The sequence below is a fragment of the Antechinus flavipes genome, chromosome 2, assembly GCF_016432865.1.
Source record: "Antechinus flavipes isolate AdamAnt ecotype Samford, QLD, Australia chromosome 2, AdamAnt_v2, whole genome shotgun sequence".
Lineage (NCBI taxonomy): Eukaryota > Metazoa > Chordata > Mammalia > Dasyuromorphia > Dasyuridae > Antechinus > Antechinus flavipes.
Window position 1 is genome coordinate 101,831,789 of NC_067399.1, and position 23,965 is coordinate 101,855,753.

At 35.8% G+C, this 23,965-nt stretch overlaps 3 protein-coding genes across 5 annotated transcripts in view; 2 read left to right on the forward strand and 1 right to left on the reverse strand.

Moving 5' to 3' along the window:
• Positions 1 to 19,885, reverse strand: part of ASB3 (ankyrin repeat and SOCS box containing 3) — a 96,154-nt gene extending 76,269 nt beyond the window's left edge. Inside the window, exon 1 of the mRNA XM_051975263.1 lies at positions 19,714 to 19,885. The gene's annotated coding sequence lies outside the window, so the exon portion shown is untranslated. The remainder of the gene's footprint in view (positions 1 to 19,713) is intronic.
• Positions 854 to 15,056, forward strand: CHAC2 (ChaC glutathione specific gamma-glutamylcyclotransferase 2). Of its 2 annotated transcripts, XM_051975267.1 has the most exons (3): positions 855 to 1,080; positions 8,481 to 8,516; positions 10,855 to 15,056. In XM_051975267.1, exons 1-3 carry the CDS (start codon positions 946 to 948, stop codon positions 11,236 to 11,238), a joined length of 555 nt encoding a protein of 184 aa, XP_051831227.1. In that variant the 5' UTR covers positions 855 to 945; the 3' UTR covers positions 11,239 to 15,056. The 2 variants fall into 2 exon arrangements, with proteins under 2 accessions (XP_051831228.1, XP_051831227.1); XM_051975268.1 differs by lacking the exon at positions 8,481 to 8,516 and having other exon boundaries at positions 854 to 1,080.
• A 108-nt stretch (positions 19,886 to 19,993) lies between the features above and the next one.
• ERLEC1 (endoplasmic reticulum lectin 1) overlaps positions 19,994 to 23,965 on the forward strand; it is a 37,475-nt gene continuing 33,503 nt past the window's right edge. The window contains exon 1 of one of the 2 annotated variants that reach the window (XM_051975265.1): positions 19,994 to 20,339. In XM_051975265.1, coding sequence (XP_051831225.1) covers positions 20,094 to 20,339 — 246 coding nt within the window. In that variant the 5' untranslated portion in view covers positions 19,994 to 20,093. The remainder of the gene's footprint in view (positions 20,340 to 23,965) is intronic. The other variant, XM_051975264.1, reaches the window with a different exon arrangement.

The window sequence follows — 23,965 nt, forward strand, 5'->3', positions numbered from 1 at the left end:
TAAAACTCCCTCCCCAGCATGTTTTTTCTCAATTATATGTAATATTTCTAACATTCTTCTTTATGTAAATTCCAAATTCTTTTTCCTTTTCTTCCCTAACCACTTCTTGAGAAGGCAAGCAATTTAATAACACGTGCAGTTATGAAAAATATTTCCATATTAGCCTTGTCGTAAAGGAAAATTCAGCAAAAACAAACAAAAAGAAACCAAAAAAAATAAAGTATAAAAGTATGCTTCTCCATCAGTTTTTTCTCTGGAGGTGAATTTTTTTTCACTTTTTTTCACTTCTCCCGGAGGAGGTGGGAGAAAAGCCAATTAGTAAAGCTTATAGTGCCACGCAGAAGAGGGGGAGGAGGCGATTAGAACCTATGGGTGCTAAACAAACTCAACAGAAAACTGTTTTTTTAATATTAAACATACAGAAACGCTGAAAGGGAAAAGAACTTGCTGTAAACTGCCTTCGGGAGAGGTGTGGCCTGGGCAGAAATCCAAAATCGGGAGCAATACACAAATTCTCAAACCCTAGAGCAGGTACCACTCTCAGCCCAATCCCAACAGTGCCTTCCCTTCTTCCCTCCGGGCTTAAACAACTTTAGAAAGAAGGGGGAGGAGAAGCAGGGAAAAGTCCACACTTCGAAAGACATTGTGGGCATGGTAGTTCCGGGCAAAAAAAAAGCACACAGAACGGAATGGCGAAGAAATAATAGAAAAGTATTGAAGTGACTATGGTTCTACTAAAAGCAAAGTTACAATTCCTCCAGAAGTAAAAAGAAATTAAACTTTGAGAAAACAAGAGCCTCAGAGTTTTAAGGATAGATCTCCCAGAATCCCTTGCATGCTCGGCTACTGCGCAGCCGTCGCGCCTGCGCCTGGAGAGCCGGTTAGTAGCGGCTCCGAGAGACTAGGAGTTCAGACAGCTGGTTAAGGAAAAAGGTGCAGAGGAAAATGTGGATTTTCGGGTATGGTTCCCTAATCTGGAAAGTGGATTTCCCGTATCAGGACAAACTGGTCGGGTCCATCACAGGCTACAGCCGGCGCTTCTGGCAGGGCAGCACCGATCACCGCGGGGTTCCTGGCAAGGTGAGGAACCAGCTCCGACCTTCCCTGCTGCCCCTTTCCACCCGGAGCCCAGGCTCTCACCTAGTGACACCCCTCCTTTTTCTTCCCTCCTCCCCTCATATGCCCCCCCCCCTTTCTTCACTGTTGAGGCTTCTCGGACGCCAAAACAATGTTATTCTACTCTGTCCTATCTGCATCTTCCTCATCCAACCCCTAGCCAAACTCTCCAAAATGCATTAAGAAAACTGGGAGTGTTGACTGTTATCAGAGGGTACCGGTTCACTTGTAAAGAAGTTTTTGTAGCAGAGGCAAAATTTGTAGGGTTTATAATGTAGGAAGAAGCCCCCCCATTTACGTAGGTTTTGGTGCTTAAAAGAAGGTCTCGTGGGGTAAAGTCACAACAGACAAAACAGCAGAAATAGATTAATTCACGTGTCTTTAATCTGGCAGCACTGAAATCACCTTGTACACAATTTACTTTCCAGGAATTAAAGGCCTGGAAATTTCTACATTCTGCTATTAAAATCAATAATAGTTTAAATTCAAATATATGTTATAATAAATCATTAACTTTTCCAAAATTCTTCAAGTTACTTAGACTTGCCTGAATGATAAAAAGAAAAGCAATTTTGTTATCACAACTGAACAGTTGTTTCCTGAATGTACTTGGTGATGATAAATATGGATTCACTATTTACCAATGTGTATTTTTTCTGTTACTTTCTCACTAATCCTAAATTAAGGAAGTTTTGTTTCTTTTACCTTTCCTCTATCTTCCTCAACTGTTATCATCCTTTTATAGGCATTCATTTGTATACATAAAACATACACAGAATTAACCATTGTTTATCTAAACCAGCCTTGTGTTGATTTACATCCTTTATTCTTTAAGAAAATAAAGTTTTGAAAATAGCGATCTGAATTTAATGATCTCTTGATCCCTTTTATCCTTTCAAATACTGAAATATGTGTACATAGATGAAACTTTTCTTAAAATAACAGTTACTCAGGTTTAATTTTTTGCTTTGAGCACACAAACATGAAGTATGTAGGGCAAGAGTCATCCTCATTTTGCAGATTAGAAAATTTAGTCTCAGAAAAGTGAAAGTGACTTACCCAGTAAGTGTCAAAGCTGGAATTTCAACTTACATAGAGAATACCATCTTTTTCATATTGACCTTTCATTGCCCAGAGTTTATTTTTTAAATCCATCTGATAAATGAGACAAAAGAAGGAAGGGAAAGGATTTTTTTTAAAGGATATATATTTATAGACAAGTGGGATGGAGAAAAATAACATAGCTCTACCCAGAATAATAGCAGTTGCTAACACTTGTTTAAGATTTTAAAATTTAGATATACAAATGTTACCTCTTTTGATGCTCACAACCTGTTTACTGCCTATTTTTTATGCCCCAAGTTTACTGATTTGTTTGATCACATCACTATTAAATGTCAGACAGAATTCAAACTAATCTTAAGCTGCAGAACCTGAAAGCAGAAAAGACAATTTATAACAGATCAGAAGTAGGGAGGCAGAATTTAAAGATATCAAAAAATTAATTAAAAACTGGTTAATCTCCACCTAAAATTTAATGGAGCTATTTTCTTTCTTAAGAAATATGCCAATAATATGCCAAGGGAGGGGTTAAAAATTGTGAACAGGATAGTATTTAAATGATAGAGCCAGTGCAAATATAAACCATGAGAAATTCCAGGGAATAATGATTTTTGAGAACTATTCAAAACTACTTAACATTTAAGTTTTCCACATTTAAATTAATTTCAAAATCCTTAGGGGAAAAAACATCTTGAGAAAATTGTACATATTATACAAAATCATATTATATATATATATATATATATATATAGTAAAAGGCATATGATTATACTGTTTTGCACTAGCATATTAGCTAGCACTAATATATTTCACTAATCTTGAAAAATGAAGTTGGTAGTGTCACCAAGAACATTATAGAAGAAAAAGTACAAATTAGATGACTTGATAATTAAAAACAGTTAAAAAAAATTATCTATTTTTATACAATAGTAAAACAAAGAAAGAAGTTAATATGCAGGATTTGCTGATTGATTCCCTTTTGTTCCTATTATAAATACAAAGCATTTTTTTTTGTCAAATAAAGCCACCTTTTGCAAAGCCACAAGGTTCCAGACAACTTAATCTAACTTTAGATTATCCCTTTTCATTTTACAAAGGAAAAAAAAAATGTTTTTAATGCTAGGTCTATATTTCTGTACCTAAAACATGATTTCATGAGTGTGAATATCGTAATAAAAAATCTTGAGTAACAGTGACAGAAAAAAACAAGTCATTTAGTGACCAATCCTCAGGAGATGAATTAATCAGAATATAATTGGATTTATAATTAACTAAGGCCAGTTTTTAAAGGGGCATCAGCTTCCTTTGCCATAAAATGAAAGAACTGACTAAATGATCGTTCTCTCTTCAAATCCTATGATCATCATCTTAGACCCTTTTTCAAAACTGTTAAGCAAGATTAATATTGCAGTTTATTAAGTAAAAAGTATAAGGGAAGAAACAGTGGATTTAGAGTTTAGACTAGAATTCTAATCCCAGCACTGATGCAAATCAGCTACCTGACACTAGCCATTTAACTTCTTTGGACTGCATCTCAGCCTTTACACATGATTCAAAAGCTGCTTTGCTGAACAATGGAGTTCCCATTGGGTGAATATAGCTTTTTCAATCTTAAAGGGTTGGGGAAAGAGAGTATACTATTTAATAAAGGGAAAAAGAAATTTCCCACTAGAAGCAGAAAAGCTGAGCCTAGAAAGAATCTAAAGATTTTAAAAAATAGAAAATGAGTGAATACTAGCCAAAAGCAACAGCCTATGTAAATTCAATCAACAATCATTTATTAAAAAGACTACTTTGAGCCCACAAAGTGCTACTTGCAAGTCATTTGATTAAAAAATGAATCAAGTCCTAACCAATAAGGTAGAAGTAAGGGATGGAAAAGCAAGCAGACCATTTTTGACAGTGGGAAAAAAGTGAGTAAAGTGCAAAAAGTTTTGGGGGAAAAAATAAGCTGAAGCTATTCTTGTGAAGGGTTTTTAATGCCAAAGGTTTTTGGTTTTGATCCCATAAGTAATAGTGACCCACTCAATTTCACAGGCAGTGGAAAGGCACCGTCAGACTTTTACTCTACATAGCCAGACTTTTTACTCAGGAAATATAACTTTGGTAGCCATTGGAAGAGAGAAAATGGAAAGAGGAAAGACTAAATACTAAAATTCCAATTATGTAGATGCCTTTAGACTAAACTCCTCAAGGGCAAGGATTTTCTTTTTCTTTTTTTATCCTTAGCACAATGCCTGGTATATAGTAGATACTTACTAAATGTTAACTGATGATGTGAATGAAGTGTATGGGACAAGAGAGATGTTGTGGAAGTAGTATCTGTAAGTTGAGGATGCATATCTTGAAGTTATGAACTTGGGGGACAAAAAAATGGTAGACATACTCTCAAAAGAAATAGGGAGTTTGAGGGAAAAATTGATTGAGAAAGGAAAAATGAATTCCATTTCAACAGACTGAGTTTGATATCTTTGAAAACCCAGTTATAGATACCTAAAAGAAAGGTAGTAATCCATAATTAAAACTTAATCCTTGATCTAGGAGCCATGTACATAGTGAAAATTGAACTCTTAAGAAGTCCTACATCTCCAAGAGAAAAGGGCCCAGAACAAAGCCATAGTGGACCCCTAGTTGGTAGGAATGGGAGAAAAATAAAGATCAAGCTATGAAAACTAAGCAGTGGCCAAATAGGGAGAAGGAAAACTAGGAGACAACAAGGTCTTAAAAACTGGGATGGCTGGTTTTCTGGATATTTTCTGGACATACTACTTATATGCCTCTCTTCTAGTTAATGACACCTTTATAACACTGACTATTTGAATCCTTTATATCTTATGAAGCCCAGGAAAGGAAAAAAAAATTTTTTTTAATTTTTAAATAACTTTTTATTGACAGAACTCATGCCAGGGTAATTTTTTACAACATTATCCCTTGCACTCACTTCTGTTCCGATTTTTCCCCTCCTTCCCTCCACCCCCTCCCTCAGATGGCAAGCAGTCCTTTACATGTTGAATAGATTACAGTATATCCTAGATACAATGTATGCGTGCAGAACTGAACAGTTCTCTTGTTGCACAGGGAGAATTGGATTCAGAAGGTATAAATAACCCGGGAAGAAAAACAAAAATGCAAGCAGTTTATATTCATTTCCCAGTGTTCTTTCTTTGGGTGTAGCTGCTTCTGTCCATCCTTGATCAATTGAAATTGAATTAGTTCTCTTTATTGAAGAGATCCACTTCCATCAGAATACATCCTCAAACAGTATCGTTGTTGAGGTATATAATGATCTCCTGGTTCTGCTCATTTCACTTAGCATCAGTTCATGTAAGTCTCACCAGTCCTCTCTGTATTCATACTGCTGGTCATTTTTTTACAGAACAATAATATTCCATAACATTCATATACCACAATTTACTCAATCATTCTCCAATTGATGGGCATCCATTCATTTTCCAGCTTCTAGCCACTACAAACAGAGCTGCCACAAACATTTTGGCACACACAGGTCCCTTTCCCTTCTTTAGTATCTCTTTGGAGTATAAGTCCAGTAGAAACACTGCTGGATCAAAGGGTATGCACAGTTTGATAACTTTTTGAGCATAGTTCCAAATTGCTCTCCAGAATGGCTGGATGTGTTCACAATTCCACCAATAATGTATCAGTATCCCTGTTTTCCCACATCCCCTCCAACATTCCGCATTATCTTTCCCTGTCATTCTAGCCAATCTGACAGGTATGTAGTGGTATCTCAGTGTTGTTTTAATCTGCATTTCTCTGATTAATAATGATTTGGAGCATATTTTCATATGGCTATAAATAGTTTTAATTTCTTCATCTGAGAATTGTCTGTTCATAAGGAAAGGAAAATTCTTTAGGAAATCCTAATCATAAACACTCAATATCATTTTATAAACTCCTAGAGTAATTCTAATCAGGACTATGCAATTTAGTACTTAATATTTATTTCTTATATGTTTTTGTCTCCCCAAGTTCATTAAGAGTAAGGGCTGTGCCTTATTTGTTTTCACCTGCAAATTTTTGGTTCTGATGTAATTCCACCAGTATTAAGAGTTCCCAGGATGAGGTAAACTTTTACTCATGCAGATTAGCACTTGCTTTCCAATTAAAGATAACAAAAGATTTGTTATTGTTATATTTGGAGAAAAAAGATAATCAAGAAAGGGATGGGAACTTCTCTTGGTGTGGATAGTATGATAACTGACAATAAAAAATAAGGCAAAGGTGCTAAATTCTTAATGCTGAAGATAGAAGAAAAGGGAAAATTAAGGAAACTGTAAATAAGTACATAGCTGCTCTTGTTTGCATTCACATTTCCTGGTTAGATTAATTCTATCTTTGAGGTCCTGATAGATATGATTGTTGAGGCACTCTCAGTAATATTAGAAAAAAACATAGAATACAAGCATTCCCAAAAGACTGAATAACAAATGTTCCACTTGGGCATCTAGGCATCTAAATTGGGAAGAAGTGATTACAAAGAACACTCTTAATTATGCCCAACTAACTTCTAATTCTAGCAATGTTGTATATACTTTACCTATTTTAGCAAAGATAAATATCTCATAGTCTTCTTGTAGAAAGATAGGGAGATATGGGATAATATAGTAAAATGGATTTAAAACCAATTGGATTGCACATTCAAAGAATGGTTATTAATGGCTCAGTATCAATATGATGGAAGATCTCTAATGGAACACTTAGGGATTTATTTGGCTCTATGCTTTAATATTTTTATCAATTCCTTGAGTAAAGGTTCAGATGATAGTGTCATCATATTTGCAAATGACAAAAATGAGGGGAATAACTAATCCTAGACAGCAAATTCAAGATCCAAAAAGATATTTGAATAGTTATATCAAAGAGAAATGGGGCCCACTAATCCTTACATAAAGATTCCTTTAAGCCACATTTTGACTTAGTTTAAAGTTTAATGTTATCTATGTTTTATTTTGTTAATTTATTTTCCAATTATATTTTAATGTTTCAGGCTTCCAGTGTTACACATTTTTGAGCTACGGCATTGAACTACATCCAAGAAAAATTAAATTAAAGATAAATCTGCATCTGAATACAAAAAATAAAACATCAACTCCAAAAACATAAGATGGAGAAGGCCTGGGTTCTAAAAGGATCCAAGGGTTTTAGTGGATTGCAAGTTCAATATAATTTAATAGTATGATAAGGCACCCAAAAAGGCAGAGTCCAAAGGGTAAAAGTCCATGGGACTTCATGGTGACAGACAGCTTTGTTCAAAGATTTGGAGAACTGTCTTGTGGAACAAAGATATGATTTTCGCCCTAGAAAGTATGAATAATGAGCAAAGGGGCAATTTAGATCTAACAACAGGAAAACCTTCGTAAAAATTAATACTGTCCAAACTACCTTAAAGACTGTCTATAGAGATAGCGGGATCCCTCTCGGTAGAGACCACAAACCAAAAACTAGACAACTACTCATTGAGTATATTATTCATCTGATAAGTAAATAATAAAATAAGCTTTTAAAAAATAAATTTACTAAATAAATGGAATCCAAGAAACCTCATGACTGAGCACAGTTATTAAAAATCAGAATTTTTATTAATGAAAGTGGCATACCAGAAAGCTAGCAATATTTACTTTTTTAAAAGAAATCCAGGCCAGCTTGGTGTCAAGGAAGACTTGTGAGATTCAAGTCTTGCCTCTGACAAATCATTCTAATTGTAAAATGAGAATGGTAAAACTTTCAGTTACCTTCCTCACAGTGAGGATCACATAAGATAATTGTGTAAAGTGCTTTAAACTTAACTATCAGCTCTTATGAAGAGATTAATTTACAACCACTAAGTACAGGCTACCTAGTTCTCTAATAAAAGTTCCTTTTGTTTTATCAGTGCTCCCTAGCAGTCAAATGGTACCTAGGAATGTCATATTTTTAACTCATGTAACAAGAAAATGACCAGATATTTTATCTTATTTGCAGTTTCTCTTACCACCTTTAATTCTGAAGTAGTCTCTGGCTGTCCACATGTTTTCTTGTTTTTAATTTGTATAAAATATATCCAATGTAATTTCACTGAAATGATTTTTTAGAAAACAGCATATTTTTCTGATTCAATACACTTTAGATTATAACATATGAAGTCCTTTGCTGAAACATGATTGTATTATCTTGGTGTGTAGTGATTTTTATTTTATTTTAACTACAGGTTGATACTAATGTTGATACTAATGTTCCATTAAGTATATATATATATTTATTTATTTGTTTGTTTGTTTGTTTGTTTTTGAAATTTTTTCCAGCCTGGAAGAGTTGTGACTCTTGTTGAAGATCCTGGGGTATGGTACAGTTTTTATATAAAGATGTCTATGTGAAATTATAAGAAGTATACAATCAAAACAGACAACCAAAGAAGTTCTACAAGGGAGATAGCATAATATAAGGAAAAAGCACAACTATCTTAGTTCTAAGATCCCCAATTTTTTTATGTTAAAGCATCTTTTTGATTATCCATGTTTGAGTTCAGATTTGCAGAGGGACAGAGCTATATAGAAGCAGACATGGTATAAATTTAAAAATGAAATAAATAACTATGAGGGACATTTTTTAAAAACTGCTTTTGAAAAAATCTTATAAAAGTCCTTGAAATAAGTGGAGACACGCAGTTCACAAAACCAATGTTAAAGACATTTTTCTGGAGGTGGGAACAGATCTAGATCATTTGTATGAGGAATTTCATACAACTAGACAATATATGTGTGTATTTCTGTCTCTAAGACTAGCCCCTCAACCTATTATGCCATATGACATCTCAAATTGATTACCATTGTCACTGTGCTGATTTTTTTATTAAATATTCTGTATTACCATATATCTGTTACAAAATAGTAATTGAGTTCCAGCCTCCTGATGTTTAAAGCTCTTTTTTATTATTATAACTGCCTGATGGATGGCAAATTGTTAATAACTAATGCAATCTTAATAATCATTTCCCAATTGCAAAAATAATAATTACTTTAATAACCTCTCCAGCAATTCTACTTTTTTTATTGATTGAATTTTATTAACAGTACTAAGAACAATGTTTTTGTATACAATTCCTAAAATGCTTATGTGGTTCATATTCCTCAATTTCTTGGGTATTTATATTTTACTTACCAGTTTTGGGATATTAACAGTTAATTTCACAAAAGTTTTCCCAAAAAAAGATGGTTGAAGAATACTTTTTTAAAGAGTATAGCTACATAAATACTAGTCTTTTTTCTAATATATTCTAAGTTCTTCTGTTCATTAAAAATTATGCTTATGACCCTCTCAAGATAGTGGTAGAGAAGTTTAAGCACTTCACATTTATAGTATTTTTAGAAAAAGTGTTGTTAAAAATAAAAGTATGGCTACAAGTAAAGCAAATGTATCATCATGCTTCATGATATGTACATAATGTGAACTAGGAAATGCTTTTCTGAGGAATTTTTTTTTCATAAAAACTTAAAACATTTAATTGTAGATATAAATCCCAAACTAAACAGTTAATCAATGACATTGGATTTTGTAAGCCATTTTAACCAATTTATTGGCTATTAAAATGATTAGCAACCCAGAGTTTAATGATTAAAGGCTTTCTGTTAGCTTTACAGCTATAAAATAGCTTCCACTTTTGTGACAACATTCTTAATAAACATATTAATAAATTATATAGTAATAAATATATGCATTAGCTTTTTCTTTAAATAAATACAGGAAATGAAAAAATAATGCTTTCTCTATGTCCAGTGAAATAAAAATCCAATTTTGGAAGTATATTGCTTTAATTTTAGTTTTTATTTTTTATGCCTTAATCTTTATATAAAAATAGATATAAAACAAGACAATTTTATTATTTATTGCCAAAAACAATTTTATTTGAAAATATTATGATGACTACTATTCTAGAATAAGATGCAGCTTTTTTTTTAAGGTATTTCCCTCACTTGTAACCACTATTATTGAAAAATTCATAGAACTCTTGAAAAACTTAAGCAAAAGAAAAAATTCACAAAATTGTGTGATTGACTCCCATGTTATGTATAAATCTCTTATATTTTTGAGAAGTGATATAGTAGAGAAAAATATTCTCTATTCCCACATGTGTATGAATGTGTGTACATATATACACACATGCACATACACATATATTTGCATATATGTGTGTGTGTGTGTGTGTGTGTTCACTTTAATTTCAGTTCTACTAATACAAATTAAGAGTTAATATAAAATGCTCCAATGAAACTGTGAAACCACTATTTTGGGATTATATCTAGATGCCTGTTCATCTTGCACTATTTATGTCCTTGTCCTGCCGTAAATTCACCAATGGAATCCAACTAACATGCTGGGTGCCTTTTGACATCACCAGTATAAAATATGTTCTCTGGTTATCCCTTACTCTGGCTAAGTGACTAGACTCTCTTTTTCAAATCTGTATTAGAGTAGAAAAAAACAAATAATAGCATAGTTTATTTACCAGTAGTACAAATAGCTAAAGAGAATTACAACATAAGTTACAGGTGCCAGTTCAGTATGCTGATTTTATATTTTCAAAAATACTCTGAATATAACATTTCCCCATATTTTACAAATATTTTTACACATCTTTTAAAACATAAGATGAATTTACCCACTTTTATTCTTCCGCAGGGTTGTGTATGGGGTGTTGCATACCGACTACCAGCAGGAAAAGAAGAGGAAGTAAAAGCTTATCTGGATTTCAGAGAGAAAGGAGGCTACAGGACTACAACAGTCATTTTCTACCCAAAAGATCATACCATGAAACCATTCAGTGTATTATTATATATTGGAACTTGTGATAACCCTAATTATCTTGGTCCAGCCCCTCTGGAAGACATTGCTGAACAGATTTTAAACGCAGTTGGTCCTAGTGGAAGAAATACTGAGTATCTTTTTGAACTTGCAAATTCCATTAGGAATCTTGTGCCAGAAGATGCAGATGAGCATCTCTTCTCCTTGGAAAAATTAGTAAAAGAACTTTCTGAACAAAAACAGAATCTCAATTGCATATAGATAATCATCGATTTTCAAAATAAACACTGTATCTTCAGGGAAATGACTTCCCCTAAATATCATTATCTTTTTTTTAATGGTGTATTCAAAATAACATAGTTTGCTATTTGTAATCTGCACTGGAAAATCTACATATACATTTGTATTCAAGCATTTTTTAAATTCCCAAGCTAAATCACATTTAAGTAACATCCAATATATCCTTGGTTTAGAAATATACAGGTAAAGAAATCTTTATGCATCCTGTTTTGAGAATGTTAAACAAATTACTAATTTGATGATAAGTAGAAGAAAAATGAAATAACTCTTGCCTGTTTTAATCTTAAAAAGTAGTTTTCTGATATCAGATCTTCTCCCTCACTAAGGTGGATGCATAAAATGCTCAGTAACTTTGTCCTTTGAGACAAGCACTAGAAATCTATTTTAGGAGAACAACTATATTGTACTCTAGACCATCAAATGTGGAAAATAATCTCTAAATCTACCAATCTGCCAGTAAAATATCATTTTGAAGTTACTGGTGAACCAAACTGAAACCTGAAATTCTGTAGCATGTATCTGTGCTTGTAAAATTAATTCTATAACAAACCATGGTTAAAAATCCAAAAACTTATATTAGCATGTGATTGTAATATATGTATTTTAATAAACACTAAAATTTCAGTCCTAAATCCTTAACTTTTTTATTTTTCAATGTTTATCAATCCTTTTAAACTTAAGATAACATTTTAATGTAAAAATTTTCCTATGAATGTTGTATTTTACTTTATCTTCTTGAATAGCACTTATTTTGTATATATATATAATTACTACAGAACATAATTCAATAACCTTGAAATACCAAGGATCAAAGATTTAAAGATACTAGTGGCCTTTAAAGAGATCAGTTAATACTGAAATTCTTTATTTGGGATCTGTGAACTTGCTTTAATATTTTGATAACTATATATGATTGATTTCCTTTATAATCTCATGTATTTTAAGCATTAAAAAATATTCTAAGAAAGGATTCCTAAGCTTCACCAGACTGCAAAAGGGAACAATTGTTCAAGTCTTTTTTTAGCCATATCCAACTCTTCATGATGCCATTTGGGGTTTTCTTGACAAAGATATTGGAGTGCTTTGCCATTTCCTTTTCCAGCTCATTTGACGATGAGGAAACTGAGAGTAAATAGTGTTAAATAAAGACCTAGGGTCACAAGTACAATAGGTGAATAGGGTCATGTTTGAACTCAATTCGGGTCTTCCCAATTCCAGGCCCAGTCTACCATACCACTTCCCAAGTGATACTATGACATGCAAGAGGATTGGATTCAAGTGAGGGAGGGCTATGCAAGGTCAAGTGCCTAACTTCCCCCTCCAGAGGCCAAATATAGATCAGGACAACTGGAGATAGCCCTGGGGGCAATTTTGGCTTTTTTTAAGCTAAGGTTTTCCAACAGGTTTGACTGAGACCACATCCATTCAGTGATTCCAGCTAAGTAGGAAGTAAAGAAAGGCTTCTTTCACCTAGTCAAATAAATAAATCTGAAAAGGGAAAATCCTCAAGTTTTATGGCCTAACCAAAAAGATTCAATGAAAACTTAAACACTGGCCATTTGAGGCTTGGCCAGGAACAATATTATAGTACATAATAACAGGAAGAAAGGGGAGAACAAGCAGAAATGTGTATTTCCCCTTTTTCCCTCCAGTGGAGTAATAAGATTAGATAAGGCCAGGGGCAGCTAGATGGCACAGTGGAGAGCACCAGCCATGAAGTCAGGAGGACCTGAGTTCAAATCTGGTCTCCAGACACTTAATACTTACTGTGTGACCCTGGACAAGTCACTTAATCCCAATTGCGCCAGAATAAAAAAAAAGAAGAAGAAAAAAGACTAGATAAAACTGAACTTAAAAAGGGTGATACTCTCCCTTTACTCTCAAGCGTACTCTCAAGAATAGGGAAGTTCTAAGGAGAGCTTGGTGGAGAAATGAGTTCAGTTTTAGACATGTTGAATTTAAGATTTCCACAAGATAACAAGTTAGAAATATAAAGGTAGGAAAAAAAAGATTAAGGCTGGACAAATAGATCTGGAAATCATCAGCATAGACATCACAATTGAAACCATGGGAGCTAATGAGATCTCCAAGTGGAATAGCATAGAAAGAAAAGAATGCTCTGCAGAGGTCTGGGAGTTGCTCACTTTTAATAGTCATGATCCAGCTGAAGATCCAGCACAAAAGACTAAGAAGGAACAATGAGAAAGGCAGGAAGATAATCAGGATAGAGTAATATCATAGAAACTTAGAGGAAGAGGGCTCAAAGAAAAGAGGTTGATAACAATGTCAAAGGATGTAGTGAGGTAAAAAAGAAATGAAAACTGGCCACAGGCATTAGATTTGGCAATTAATAAATCACTGGTAACCTCCAAGGTTCAATTTATGCAGTTTATTAAAATTGCTAACTAAATAACATGCTATTTTAAATTGGTTATAAACAAGATAATACAGCTGGGCCCATTATATTATCTTAAATTTGATTCAACTTAAGTTTATCTCTAAAATGCTATGATTATCTTTGCTCTCAAAAAACCCACAATCTAATGGGGGAAATAGCAAGTAAACAAATATGGACTAACAAGCAATATACAGGATAAACAGGAAAAAATTTAAAGGAAGGAAGGTGCTAGAATTAAAAAGGGTTAGGAAAGTTCCTATAGAAGCTGGAATTTTAATTAGATAATGAAGGAAGCCAGGAAAGGCAGGAGATAAAGAGGAAGAAGAACATTCCAGGTAAAAGGGACAGCCAGAGGAAAATGCCTGGAATCAAAAGATAGTTTTCCTCAAAAGATAGTTTGTATTTTTTCCTTTTGTGGAACAGCAAGGAGGCCAGTGGCACTGAATGGTGTAATAAAACTAGAAAAGTAGGCAGGGTCTAAGTTATATAAGGATTTGAAAACCAAAAGATGATTTTGTATTTTATCTTGGAAGGTATGAGAACCACTACAACTCACAGAAAGTGAGGAAATAATAGTCACTTGTACTTTAGGAAAATCACTTTGGTGGCTAAATGGAGAATGGAATCAAGTCGGCAGACAGATCTATGGGATCTTTCAAGATACTAGGATACACCCTGTTTTCCAGAGCTAAGGCCCAGCAAGCAGGCTGTGCCCTGAACTTGACGTAATAACAATCCTTTGCACTCACCCTCTGGATTGAATGGGACTGATTGGATAAAGCTTTCTCAGTATTGAGACTATCACCTGATCCCTATTCTCATGTTTTGAACCCTGGACTTGCAGGGAGTCAGACCCTCAAACCTACAGGAAGTAACCTGATCCACAGGAAGCAAACAACACTGGTCAAGGATGGCTACATTCTTCTATTCTATCCAAAGAAAAGGCTCGGATCTTTTGCTTTTTAAATCTTGGACAAGTCAGAAGCTGATCAGATTAAGGAGCACATGGCAGGAGCTGGGATGGCTCCCAAGTGTGTGTCTGGGCCTCTCCCTGCAGAGACTAAATAAATGCTTTCTCTTTGTACCTGAAGATGTCTCTGATTAGTTAATTTGGGAAAGGGGATCTAGCACCTATCCCACACAGGATCATCTCAGCCACAACAAAATCCCAGAACTTTTTCGGGTCATGAAGCCCTGCTATGAATCAAACTTGTCATGCTGATGCTATCACCCTTATTGTCAAGGTTAAGGCTCAGTGCACAGCCTTTGGTATGAGAGCTCCCCACACTAAAGAGGAATTGAAGAGGGCCCTCTGATACATGTATTCTTGCTTGCAGGCTGTTTTCCACACTTTGAAATTAAACTTCTATTTGATTCTTGGCTCTTCTGTTTCTAGTCTGCTTTGTTCAAGTCTAGCACCCCGAATTAGAGACCAAATTAGACTGACAGATCCATTAAGATCACCAAGTGGAAAAGGAGGAAAGATGAGGGCTCAGAACTCTTTGGGATACTTATAATTAGAGGGTATGATTGGATAAGGATCCAGCAAGGGAGATTCAGAAATGGTAGTTTGATAGGTAGGAGGATCAGGAATAAATGGTATCCAAAAAAACCTAGAAAGAAAAGAATATCAAGGAAGAAAGAGAACAATGCCAAAAGCTATTAGCAATTAAGAAAAATAAGGATTTTTTAAAAAGTCACTGAATTTGACAATTAACTAATAATTTCATTCCAGTTTTGCCAGATTAAAGAGATTAGAAACTAGATTCAAGAGTGAGGTCAAAAAGTGGAGACATCTATAAATAGTTCTAGAAATGCTAACTATAGCAATAATTTAACAAAAAAAAAAAAAAATCCAAAGGAATAAGAAAACACAAAGGAAAAACTACTTTCTGATGGATTCAGTTTGTTTGCTATCTCCTCCATTAGATTTTGAACTCCCCAATCTGGAATTATGCCCAAAAAGTTATCAAACTGTGCATATCCTTTGATCCAGCAGTGTTACTTCTGGGCTTATATCTCAAAGAAATACTAAAGAACAGAAAGGGACCTACCTGTATGTGCCAAAATGTTTGTGGCAGCTCTGTTTGTAGTGGCTAGAAACTGGAAATTGAATGGATGCCCATCAATTGGAGAATGGCTGGGTAAATTGTGGGATATGAATGTTATGGAATATTATTGTTCTGTAAGAAATGACCAGCAGGATGAATACAGAGAGGCTTGGAGAGACTTACATGAACTGATGCTAAGTGAAATGAGCAGAACCAGGAGATCATTATATACTTCAACAATGATACTGTATGAAGATGTATTCTGATGGAAGTGGATTTCCTTGACAAAGAGACCTAACTCAGTTTCAATTGATCAATGATGGACAGAAGCAGCTACACCCAAAGAAAGAACACTGGGAAATGAATGTATTTGCATTTTTGTTTTTCTTCCCAGGTTATTTTTACCTTCTGAATCCAATTCTCCCAGTGCAACAAGAGAACTGTTCGGTTCTACACACATATATTGTATCTAGGATATACTGCAACATATTTAACATATATAGGACTGCCTGCCATCTAGGGGAGGGGGTGGAAGGAGGGAGGGGAAAAATCGGAACAGAAGTGAATGCAAGGGATAATGTTGTAAAAAAAATTATCCAGGCATGGGTTCTGTCAATAAAAAGTTATTATAAAATAAAAAATTAAAAAATAAAAAATAAAAAGATTTTGAGCTTCTGAGGGCAGGAACTGTCAACTAAAAATTAACTGAAACAATAACCAATAAAGTTAAGGATACAAAATAAAAACAAATCAGTTATTAGTCTTTCAGCATACCACCAACAAAACAAAATTCCATTTAAAATAAGGAGAGGAAAATATAAATATCTGGGAGTCCACTAATATACATACAGGACCCATATGAATATAATAACAAAATATTTTACAGAAAAAAAATCTAAATAACTAGATAAATACCAATTGTTCATGGGTGGGTTATACCAATATAATTATAATAATAATATTATCTAAATTAATTATTCTTAATAAACTAATAAATCCTTTTTTTATGGAGCTAGGAAAATAATAAAACATACCTGGAGAAACAAAAGATCAAAAATTTTAAAACAAATTGTGGAAGAAAAAGGGCCTAACAATCTCAAAGATTTCAAAGAATACTCCAATGCAGGTATTGGTTAAAAAACCAGAAAAGGTAGTTAGTAGAACATATTAAAAATACAACCCCTACAGAAACAAATGATCATAGGAGCATAAATACCCCAATAACTGAAATAAGTATTTTAACAAAAACTGTTGGGAAAATCAGAAAGAAATCTTGAGAGAAATTGGCTTTATACAAATAATCAACACATCACACCAAAATAAGTTTCAAATAGATACACAAGGATACATAATTTTATAAGGTATATACTATCAGCAAACTGGAGTAATAAGGGAAGAAAATTCCCCTGTAAATTCAAGATTTCCCAGGAAATTCCATTGTTCCATTGTTGGTGTCAGCTGTGAGATGAGTACTTTTTTCAAGTACAGGGTTTTTCTGAGGAGGTAACTATTAATGGGATAATCCTACAACTGAAGGAATTAAAAAGCCTTGACAGTCAGGGCTGAGGCCTGATTTGGGCATTGTAAATTGTTCAAAAGGCGCAACAATGTTTTCACATCCCAGAAAAGTAAAAGGTATAATGAGTTACCGTTTTCTGTTTAAAGTGTTTGCAATGCAAATGAGTATTATGCATTTCTTATATTTATTATGTTTTATTTTTGTATATACCTAATTTCTGCCAGATTTCAGGACAGTCTTTTAATAAATGCTTTTTTGCTGTTAACATAAAATTCCCTGTCATAAAAAAAAAAAAAAACAGAAAAGGGTTTATATATGTAACATAACTAATGCATTATATATGGACATATATATTATTACATATACAATATGTATACATTGTATATATACATATACATATATATATATGTGTATATATACACACACACACACACACACACACACACACACACACAAACAGGCCATGGCAAGGATGAGAATACTTAAGGAAATACAGTCTTCTTACACTTTGCTTTCCTCCATTACTATTACCATCTGGCTAAACTGCCTTAATATGTTCCTCAAGCACAACACTCCCATCTCCCATCTGCTTGGCCCTAGCTTTCCCACATGCCTAGAATTCTCTCCCTCCTTTCCTCCACTTCTTTAGCATCCTTCAAGACTTAGCTCAAATCCCAGCTTTTATATAAGGCCTTCCCCTCTAAGATTGTCTTCTGCCTATTCTATACCCAGAGTATCCTAAAGGTCTTAGTGCAATTTTAAACTCCTGTATGTAACTATTTATTTACATGATATATCCCCTGTTAGAATGTGAATTCTTTGAGATCAGGAACTATTTTTTGCCTTCTAATACATAAAACTTAATATAATAGTTGTTATAAGTGTTCAATAAATGTTTGCTGAGGGATTGGATTCACTATAAAAACTATAACTCACAATTCATTTAATCAAGAGAATCTATTAAATATACTTATCTAGGGTAAAAAGAATTGGCCATACCATTTCTGAAATAGTTACTATAGCAACACAGTAAAGAAGGAAAAGGTAAGAAAAGGAGCAAAAAAGTATCACCCAAGAAATCCAACAGTCTCAACACTCAAGGATGTTACAAGGATGTACAAAATATGCACACATGAAACACTTAAAGATGTCTTCAGGAAGCCTGTATCAACCTCTCTATCTTTCCCCTTTTAATTTTTTTCCTAGTTATCCTGTATAGATTGTTTGTATATATTTGTTTGTTTGCTGTCTCCCCAATTAGATTATAAGTTCCTGAGGGCAGGAGAACATGTTTTCCTACAACATAGTCGGCACTTAATAAATGCTTATTCATAATGAGAATAGAGAGAATAGGAATAATGAACATAAAACATGTTGTAATGGAGCACATAGACTTGTGCAGCTTCTCTCCGAAAGTCCATTAATGATGACTGAAAGTTGCAGAGAAACAATCAAGTGAAATATTTATTAAGCAGGCTCTGCCTATATGCCCAGGAAACCCTATGTATGGCACAGTGGATAGAACACCCCACCTGGAGTCAGGAAAACATGAGTTCAAAAGTGACCTTAAAGACTTATTAGCAGTGTGATCCCGGGTAAGTCACTTAACCTAATTTACCTATTTCCTCCTCTGAGGTGAAGAAGGAAGTGGCAAACCACTTCACAATATCTTTGCCGCGAAAACCCCAAATGAGGTCACCAAGAATCAAACATGGATGAACAAAAATAAATTTGTGTCAGAAGTGTGTTAAGTACTAGTAATACAAATATAAGGCCAAAAAATCACTCACTGCTTTCAAAGGAGCTCAAAATCGAACGGATTTGACATAACAGAGCAACAACACAAACAAGCTCTATAAAGGATAAATTGGAAATGGTCAACAGGTAAATGCTTTCCAAAGTCCCAGCGCGATCGTGGGTCTGAGGTTGGATTGAGGTCCTCCTGGTTCTCGGTGCTCTCTCCACAGCATTAGCTAACGATATTTAGGCCAACCCTTTTAATTTTGGTTCCCGAACCCTAGTAGGCCAGTTATTGAAATCTAATTCATTTTGCCAAACCCGGGAATATAAAGCCTGCGCATTTACTGGAAAGACTCATGGGGACGGGGAAGGGGTAGGAGGGGCAGGAGGATGGGGCAGGGGTAAACCTTTGGAAGAGTCATTCAGGGCAAAGTGGAGCGTACGATGCTCGGGTACAAGCCCAACAACGAATACATCCCATTAGGCGCCGCAGGAGGTAAAGATTTTCCCTCAAGGCGAGAACCCTGAAGGGACAGTCAACGTACTCTTTCCCTTAACTTCCTAAATTATCAAAACCCCAAGTAATAACCTTTCTCCCAGCCCCCCGAGTATAAAATAGAATCAAAGGGAAGCTGGAGGGCTGCAGCGAAGTTGGGGACAACAGCGGAGAAGGCAGGGGCCCCTCGGGAGAGCGCCTGCAATTCGGCCGGGGACTCCGCGGGACTCACCGGCTGCGAATACGAAGTCGCGGCCTCCTCCCTTGTCGTCTAGGTTCTCCCAGGCTGGAATCTCGGCCCTCAGGGTCCCAACCCCAAGGATCAGGCGAGCGGACGAGTAGTTGGCTGAGTAGATGCCTCCTCCTAGGACCGAAAGCACGACCCTTCAGGATCAGGTAGCTCTGGGTATGAGGGGGCGGAGAAGAGACTTACTACATCTCGGCCTCCGTAGGCGGACCCGGATGTTGATAGGCCGTTTGTCCCGGAAACGACAACGCGAAAGTGAGAGAGGTGGAGGCGGTTTCAAGGGGCTCCCCGGAAGGAGACGTGGCGGCGGTTGGGACTCCCGTTCGCTGGACGATCTCTAGTCCCGCCGCCTCCGCCTCCTCTCTATGGGCCAAGGAGGCAGCGACGGCGGTGGCGGCGGCGGCGGCGGCGGCGGCGGCGGCGGCGGCTGGAGAAAGAGGCGGAGGAGGATGGAAGAAGGAGGAGGTGGCGGACGGAGGCTGGTCCCGGGCGCACCGGTGCTGCTGGTCCTCTGTGGGCTCCTGGAGGCGTCCGGGGGCGGTCGAGTGCTCCCTCCGCTCAGTGACGACATCCCCTTCCGAGTCAACTGGCCCGGCACCGAATTCACTCTGGTCAGTGCCCGCGCCGGCCCCCCCACGGTGGCCCCCGAGCGTCCCCCCAACCCCGCGCCCCCGAGCTAGCAAGTGCTTTTTCACTTTAACTAGGCACGGGTTTTCTGTGACCTCTTGACAGGCGTGCACACACCCGCCGCCGGGGACACGGAGCTTGGCTGCCCAGCCACGACTCTTCCACTTTCTCCGGGGAAGCGTTCCTAGGCACCTCCCTCCAAAAAAAGTGTGTACGAATATATGTGTATCTACACAAATCTTCATGCATATACATACACAAATATTAACGTAACCTGAGTCCCAAAGCTCATTGATGTGGGACACATACACACACATTCATTTCACGTACATATACGTATGGTATGCGTGCATCACGTCGGTCTTCTCCTTGGATAGTAGCCAACAGCTATTCCTTCAACCACCTTTCTCTCCTTCATCCTTACATGCCACCAGGCCTTCTCAAAGACCCTCAAAGACAGTTTTCCTTTCCAAGTCAATGCAGCAAGTTCCTTTTAAACTTCTGCATGCTAAGATCTGAGCTAGTTGCTGGAGATAAATTTAAAATAAAAACCAACTTTTGCCTTCATGGAGATAGATGTCATGGAGGGAGGGGGAGAGGATTCGGTATGTAATAGATACGGGATAATTTGGGGGGAATCTGCCTGGCTTCAATAAGCTTTTATTAAGTTTCTATGCTCCAGGCACTGTTTTAGGTGCTAGGGATACAAAGGATAGCCAAAAAAAAAAAAAAATACCTCCAACCATAAAACAAAACCAGTTCCCACTCTCCAGGAGTTCATCATGTACTTGGGGAAACTTTCAGGGTAAACTGGAGATAAATTAACAGAAGGCAGGAACTAGAATTAGGTAGGGGATAGTACATGAACTGAGATTCGAAGGAAGCTGGGAATTTTCAGGTAGTGATGAAGAAAACAAACATTTTAGCCTGGAGTGAAGTCTGGGCAAAGAGAAGGTGAGTAGGGAGATAGGAGATAATGTCCTATGTCAAAGAGAACAACAGATAGACTAGTTTGTCTAAAATGAAGTTCCATGAAGAAATAATGTTCAGTAAGCTGCAAAAAGTAGACTGAAATTAAATTAGGCATTGATGTCCATCTAAGGAGTTTGAATTTTTTTCTAGAGCTAAGAGAGAACAACTGAAGTTTGTTGAGTAATGGAATTACATGATCAGATTTGAATGTTAAGATGATTTTGGCAGCTCTGTAGAGGATAAATTAGAAATGTTGGCAGTCCATTGAGGAGACTTATTCAGATGAGAGATGTCTTGATATCTGAAATGATAGGTTGGCCTTATGAATGGGGAGAAGAGAGCAGATTGAGAGAGATACAGAGAAATGATTGAAAAAATTAGCAGCTATTTAGTTGGATATCAAGAAGTGAAGAAGAAAAACTCTAGAATGACACTAGTATTGTAAAATTGAGTGACTAGAAGGTTGTTAGGCTCTCAACAGAATTAGAAAAATTCTGTCTTTTACAAATAAACACTATAAATTCTAGAATGAGATTTCTTCCTGCAGAGTTGTTTTGAAGAATTCAATAGGACTATGTCTACCATCCTCACTCTCTAGTCATAATGACCCTAAGAAGCAACATATATAGAGACAGCACAATTTATTTTTTTAAAACTAGATCAGGGATCAGGAGCTCAATGACCTGCTCTCAGTTTGGCACTGTGAATTTGGATCATCACTTCACCTTTTAGAGGTACTATTTTCTTATCTAAAAATAAGGCATTGGATTAGATGAGTGCTAAGCTTTCATCTAAGTCTAAGGCGTATCTTTTAACATTTCACATCCTAACCCTGGGGATGACTAAAAGCTATTTTTGTTTAACTGAATGAAGAAGGATCTAAACATTCATAAATACTATGAAAGTCTAAAGCAGGAGATTGTGTTAGTAGAGGGGGGAAATTTTCAGTTCTCCAATGTGAATTCATCAATATACAGACTTCTCCAACCTAAGAAGGTTAGGTTCCCATTTAGTTTTGAATTGTACAGTTGAACATTTATTACTCTGTGATCAATCTGGGATTAACCTCTATTAAATTTGTTATCTGTGGTGGTCCTGGAATGAAAGATGTAGTACTTTGCTTATCCCTGCTTTTAATGTTTATTCCTGATTCAAACTATATTGTACATACCACACTCCACATTGTGGATCTTGGTTATCTGAGGAATAAATTTTTTCTACTATGAGAATTTCCCTATTATAGTGTTAGTGACACATGAAGACATATTGGTATTAAGCCAGTGCTTTAACGCATCCATAATTTCATCATTGTAGGTATCCCCTTCATCAGTGTGTATTACTCATACATCATCTACAGCTCCTCATCCTGTGCATTTCTTATTTCTGTTCTATAGATGCCCCACACAAAGTGGAGCCAGTATTGTGAAGGCCTTGCTCTAGATTGTTTTCAAAAATTTCTTTCTTCATATTACAGCACAGTCCTGTCCATATGTTACTTTGCTATTTAACCAGCCCACGTTCTTTTGATTTAAAAACAATCATTCATTTCCTGAGAGCCCAGGGACTATTTTTCTTGTTTGTATTCCCAATGCCTTTCACAGAGTAGGCTTAACATTTGTTTGTTTAATCAGCTGTTATGCTCTCCCTTTCCCCCCTTCATGCACAGAAATCACTGTTGGAAATATGCTATAGCCATTTCCACTGCCCTTTGGATTTCCAGCAACTTTGATTACTTGAAGATTGTTGTTGTATTGGGTCAGACCAAGAGAAAATTCAATTATGTCTTCAATCTTATATCTGTCATCTAATGTAAATTCAAAAATGTTTCTCTACTTTTTGTGCTTTTTTTCTGTGTCAATCCTTCCTTTATTTTCAGTCTTGCCATTGGAAATTTTGTCCATCCCCTTCATTTTTTCATGAGACCCAAAGAAATAAAATGGCCTCCCCAACATCACACAGTAGTTGTATTAATAGTAGTAATAAGCCCTAGACCAGGACTTCTAGTTCTGTCTCACATTCTTTATAGAATTCTAACTCTGTTCTTCGGGTTTTTCAGAGAAGGCTGGATTTATAGACAAAAGTCCTATCACTTAACACTTGTTTAATCTTAGATACATCATTTCATCTCATTGATTTTCCTCACCTATAAAATGATAGACTTGGACCAGATCAACTCTAGGTCTCTTTTAGTTCCAGATCTATTTTTCTGTGTTCCTAAATGCAGTATTAGTACATTTTTTCAAAGCAATAATTTTTACGCCCTGTTTATAACTGATATTGGACAACTGCAAAAGATAGGGCAGAGGAGTAGATATGGCAAAAAGATCTAGTGCTAGTCAATGAGGTGATCTATCTTTAATTAATTCCCTTAATCATTTATTTAGCAAATTAATTTTTAAAATAATCTCTAGGAAAAAAATAAGAAAAGAAGGAACCCTACCAAATTCCTTCTGTGACACATATTTAAATCAAGAAGAGTCAAAACAATGAAAGCAAGCTATAGACCAATATCGCTAATAAATATTAATGCAAAAAAAATTTAAATAGAATATTAACAGAGACTGTAGCAACCAGCTAATAAACCAATTTATTGAGCATCTACTACAGTCCAGGCACTTTGATAAGTTCTAGGGGATAC

Coding starts and splice junctions, on each gene's coding strand:
- CHAC2 (XM_051975267.1), top strand. CDS start 946: ATGTGGATTTTCGGGTATGGTTCCCTAATCTGGAAAGTGGATTTCCCG. Junction 1,081..8,480: donor ACCGCGGGGTTCCTGGCAAG/GTGAGGAACCAG, acceptor AATTTTTTCCAG/CCTGGAAGAGTTGTGACTCT. Junction 8,517..10,854: donor CTCTTGTTGAAGATCCTGGG/GTATGGTACAGT, acceptor ATTCTTCCGCAG/GGTTGTGTATGGGGTGTTGC.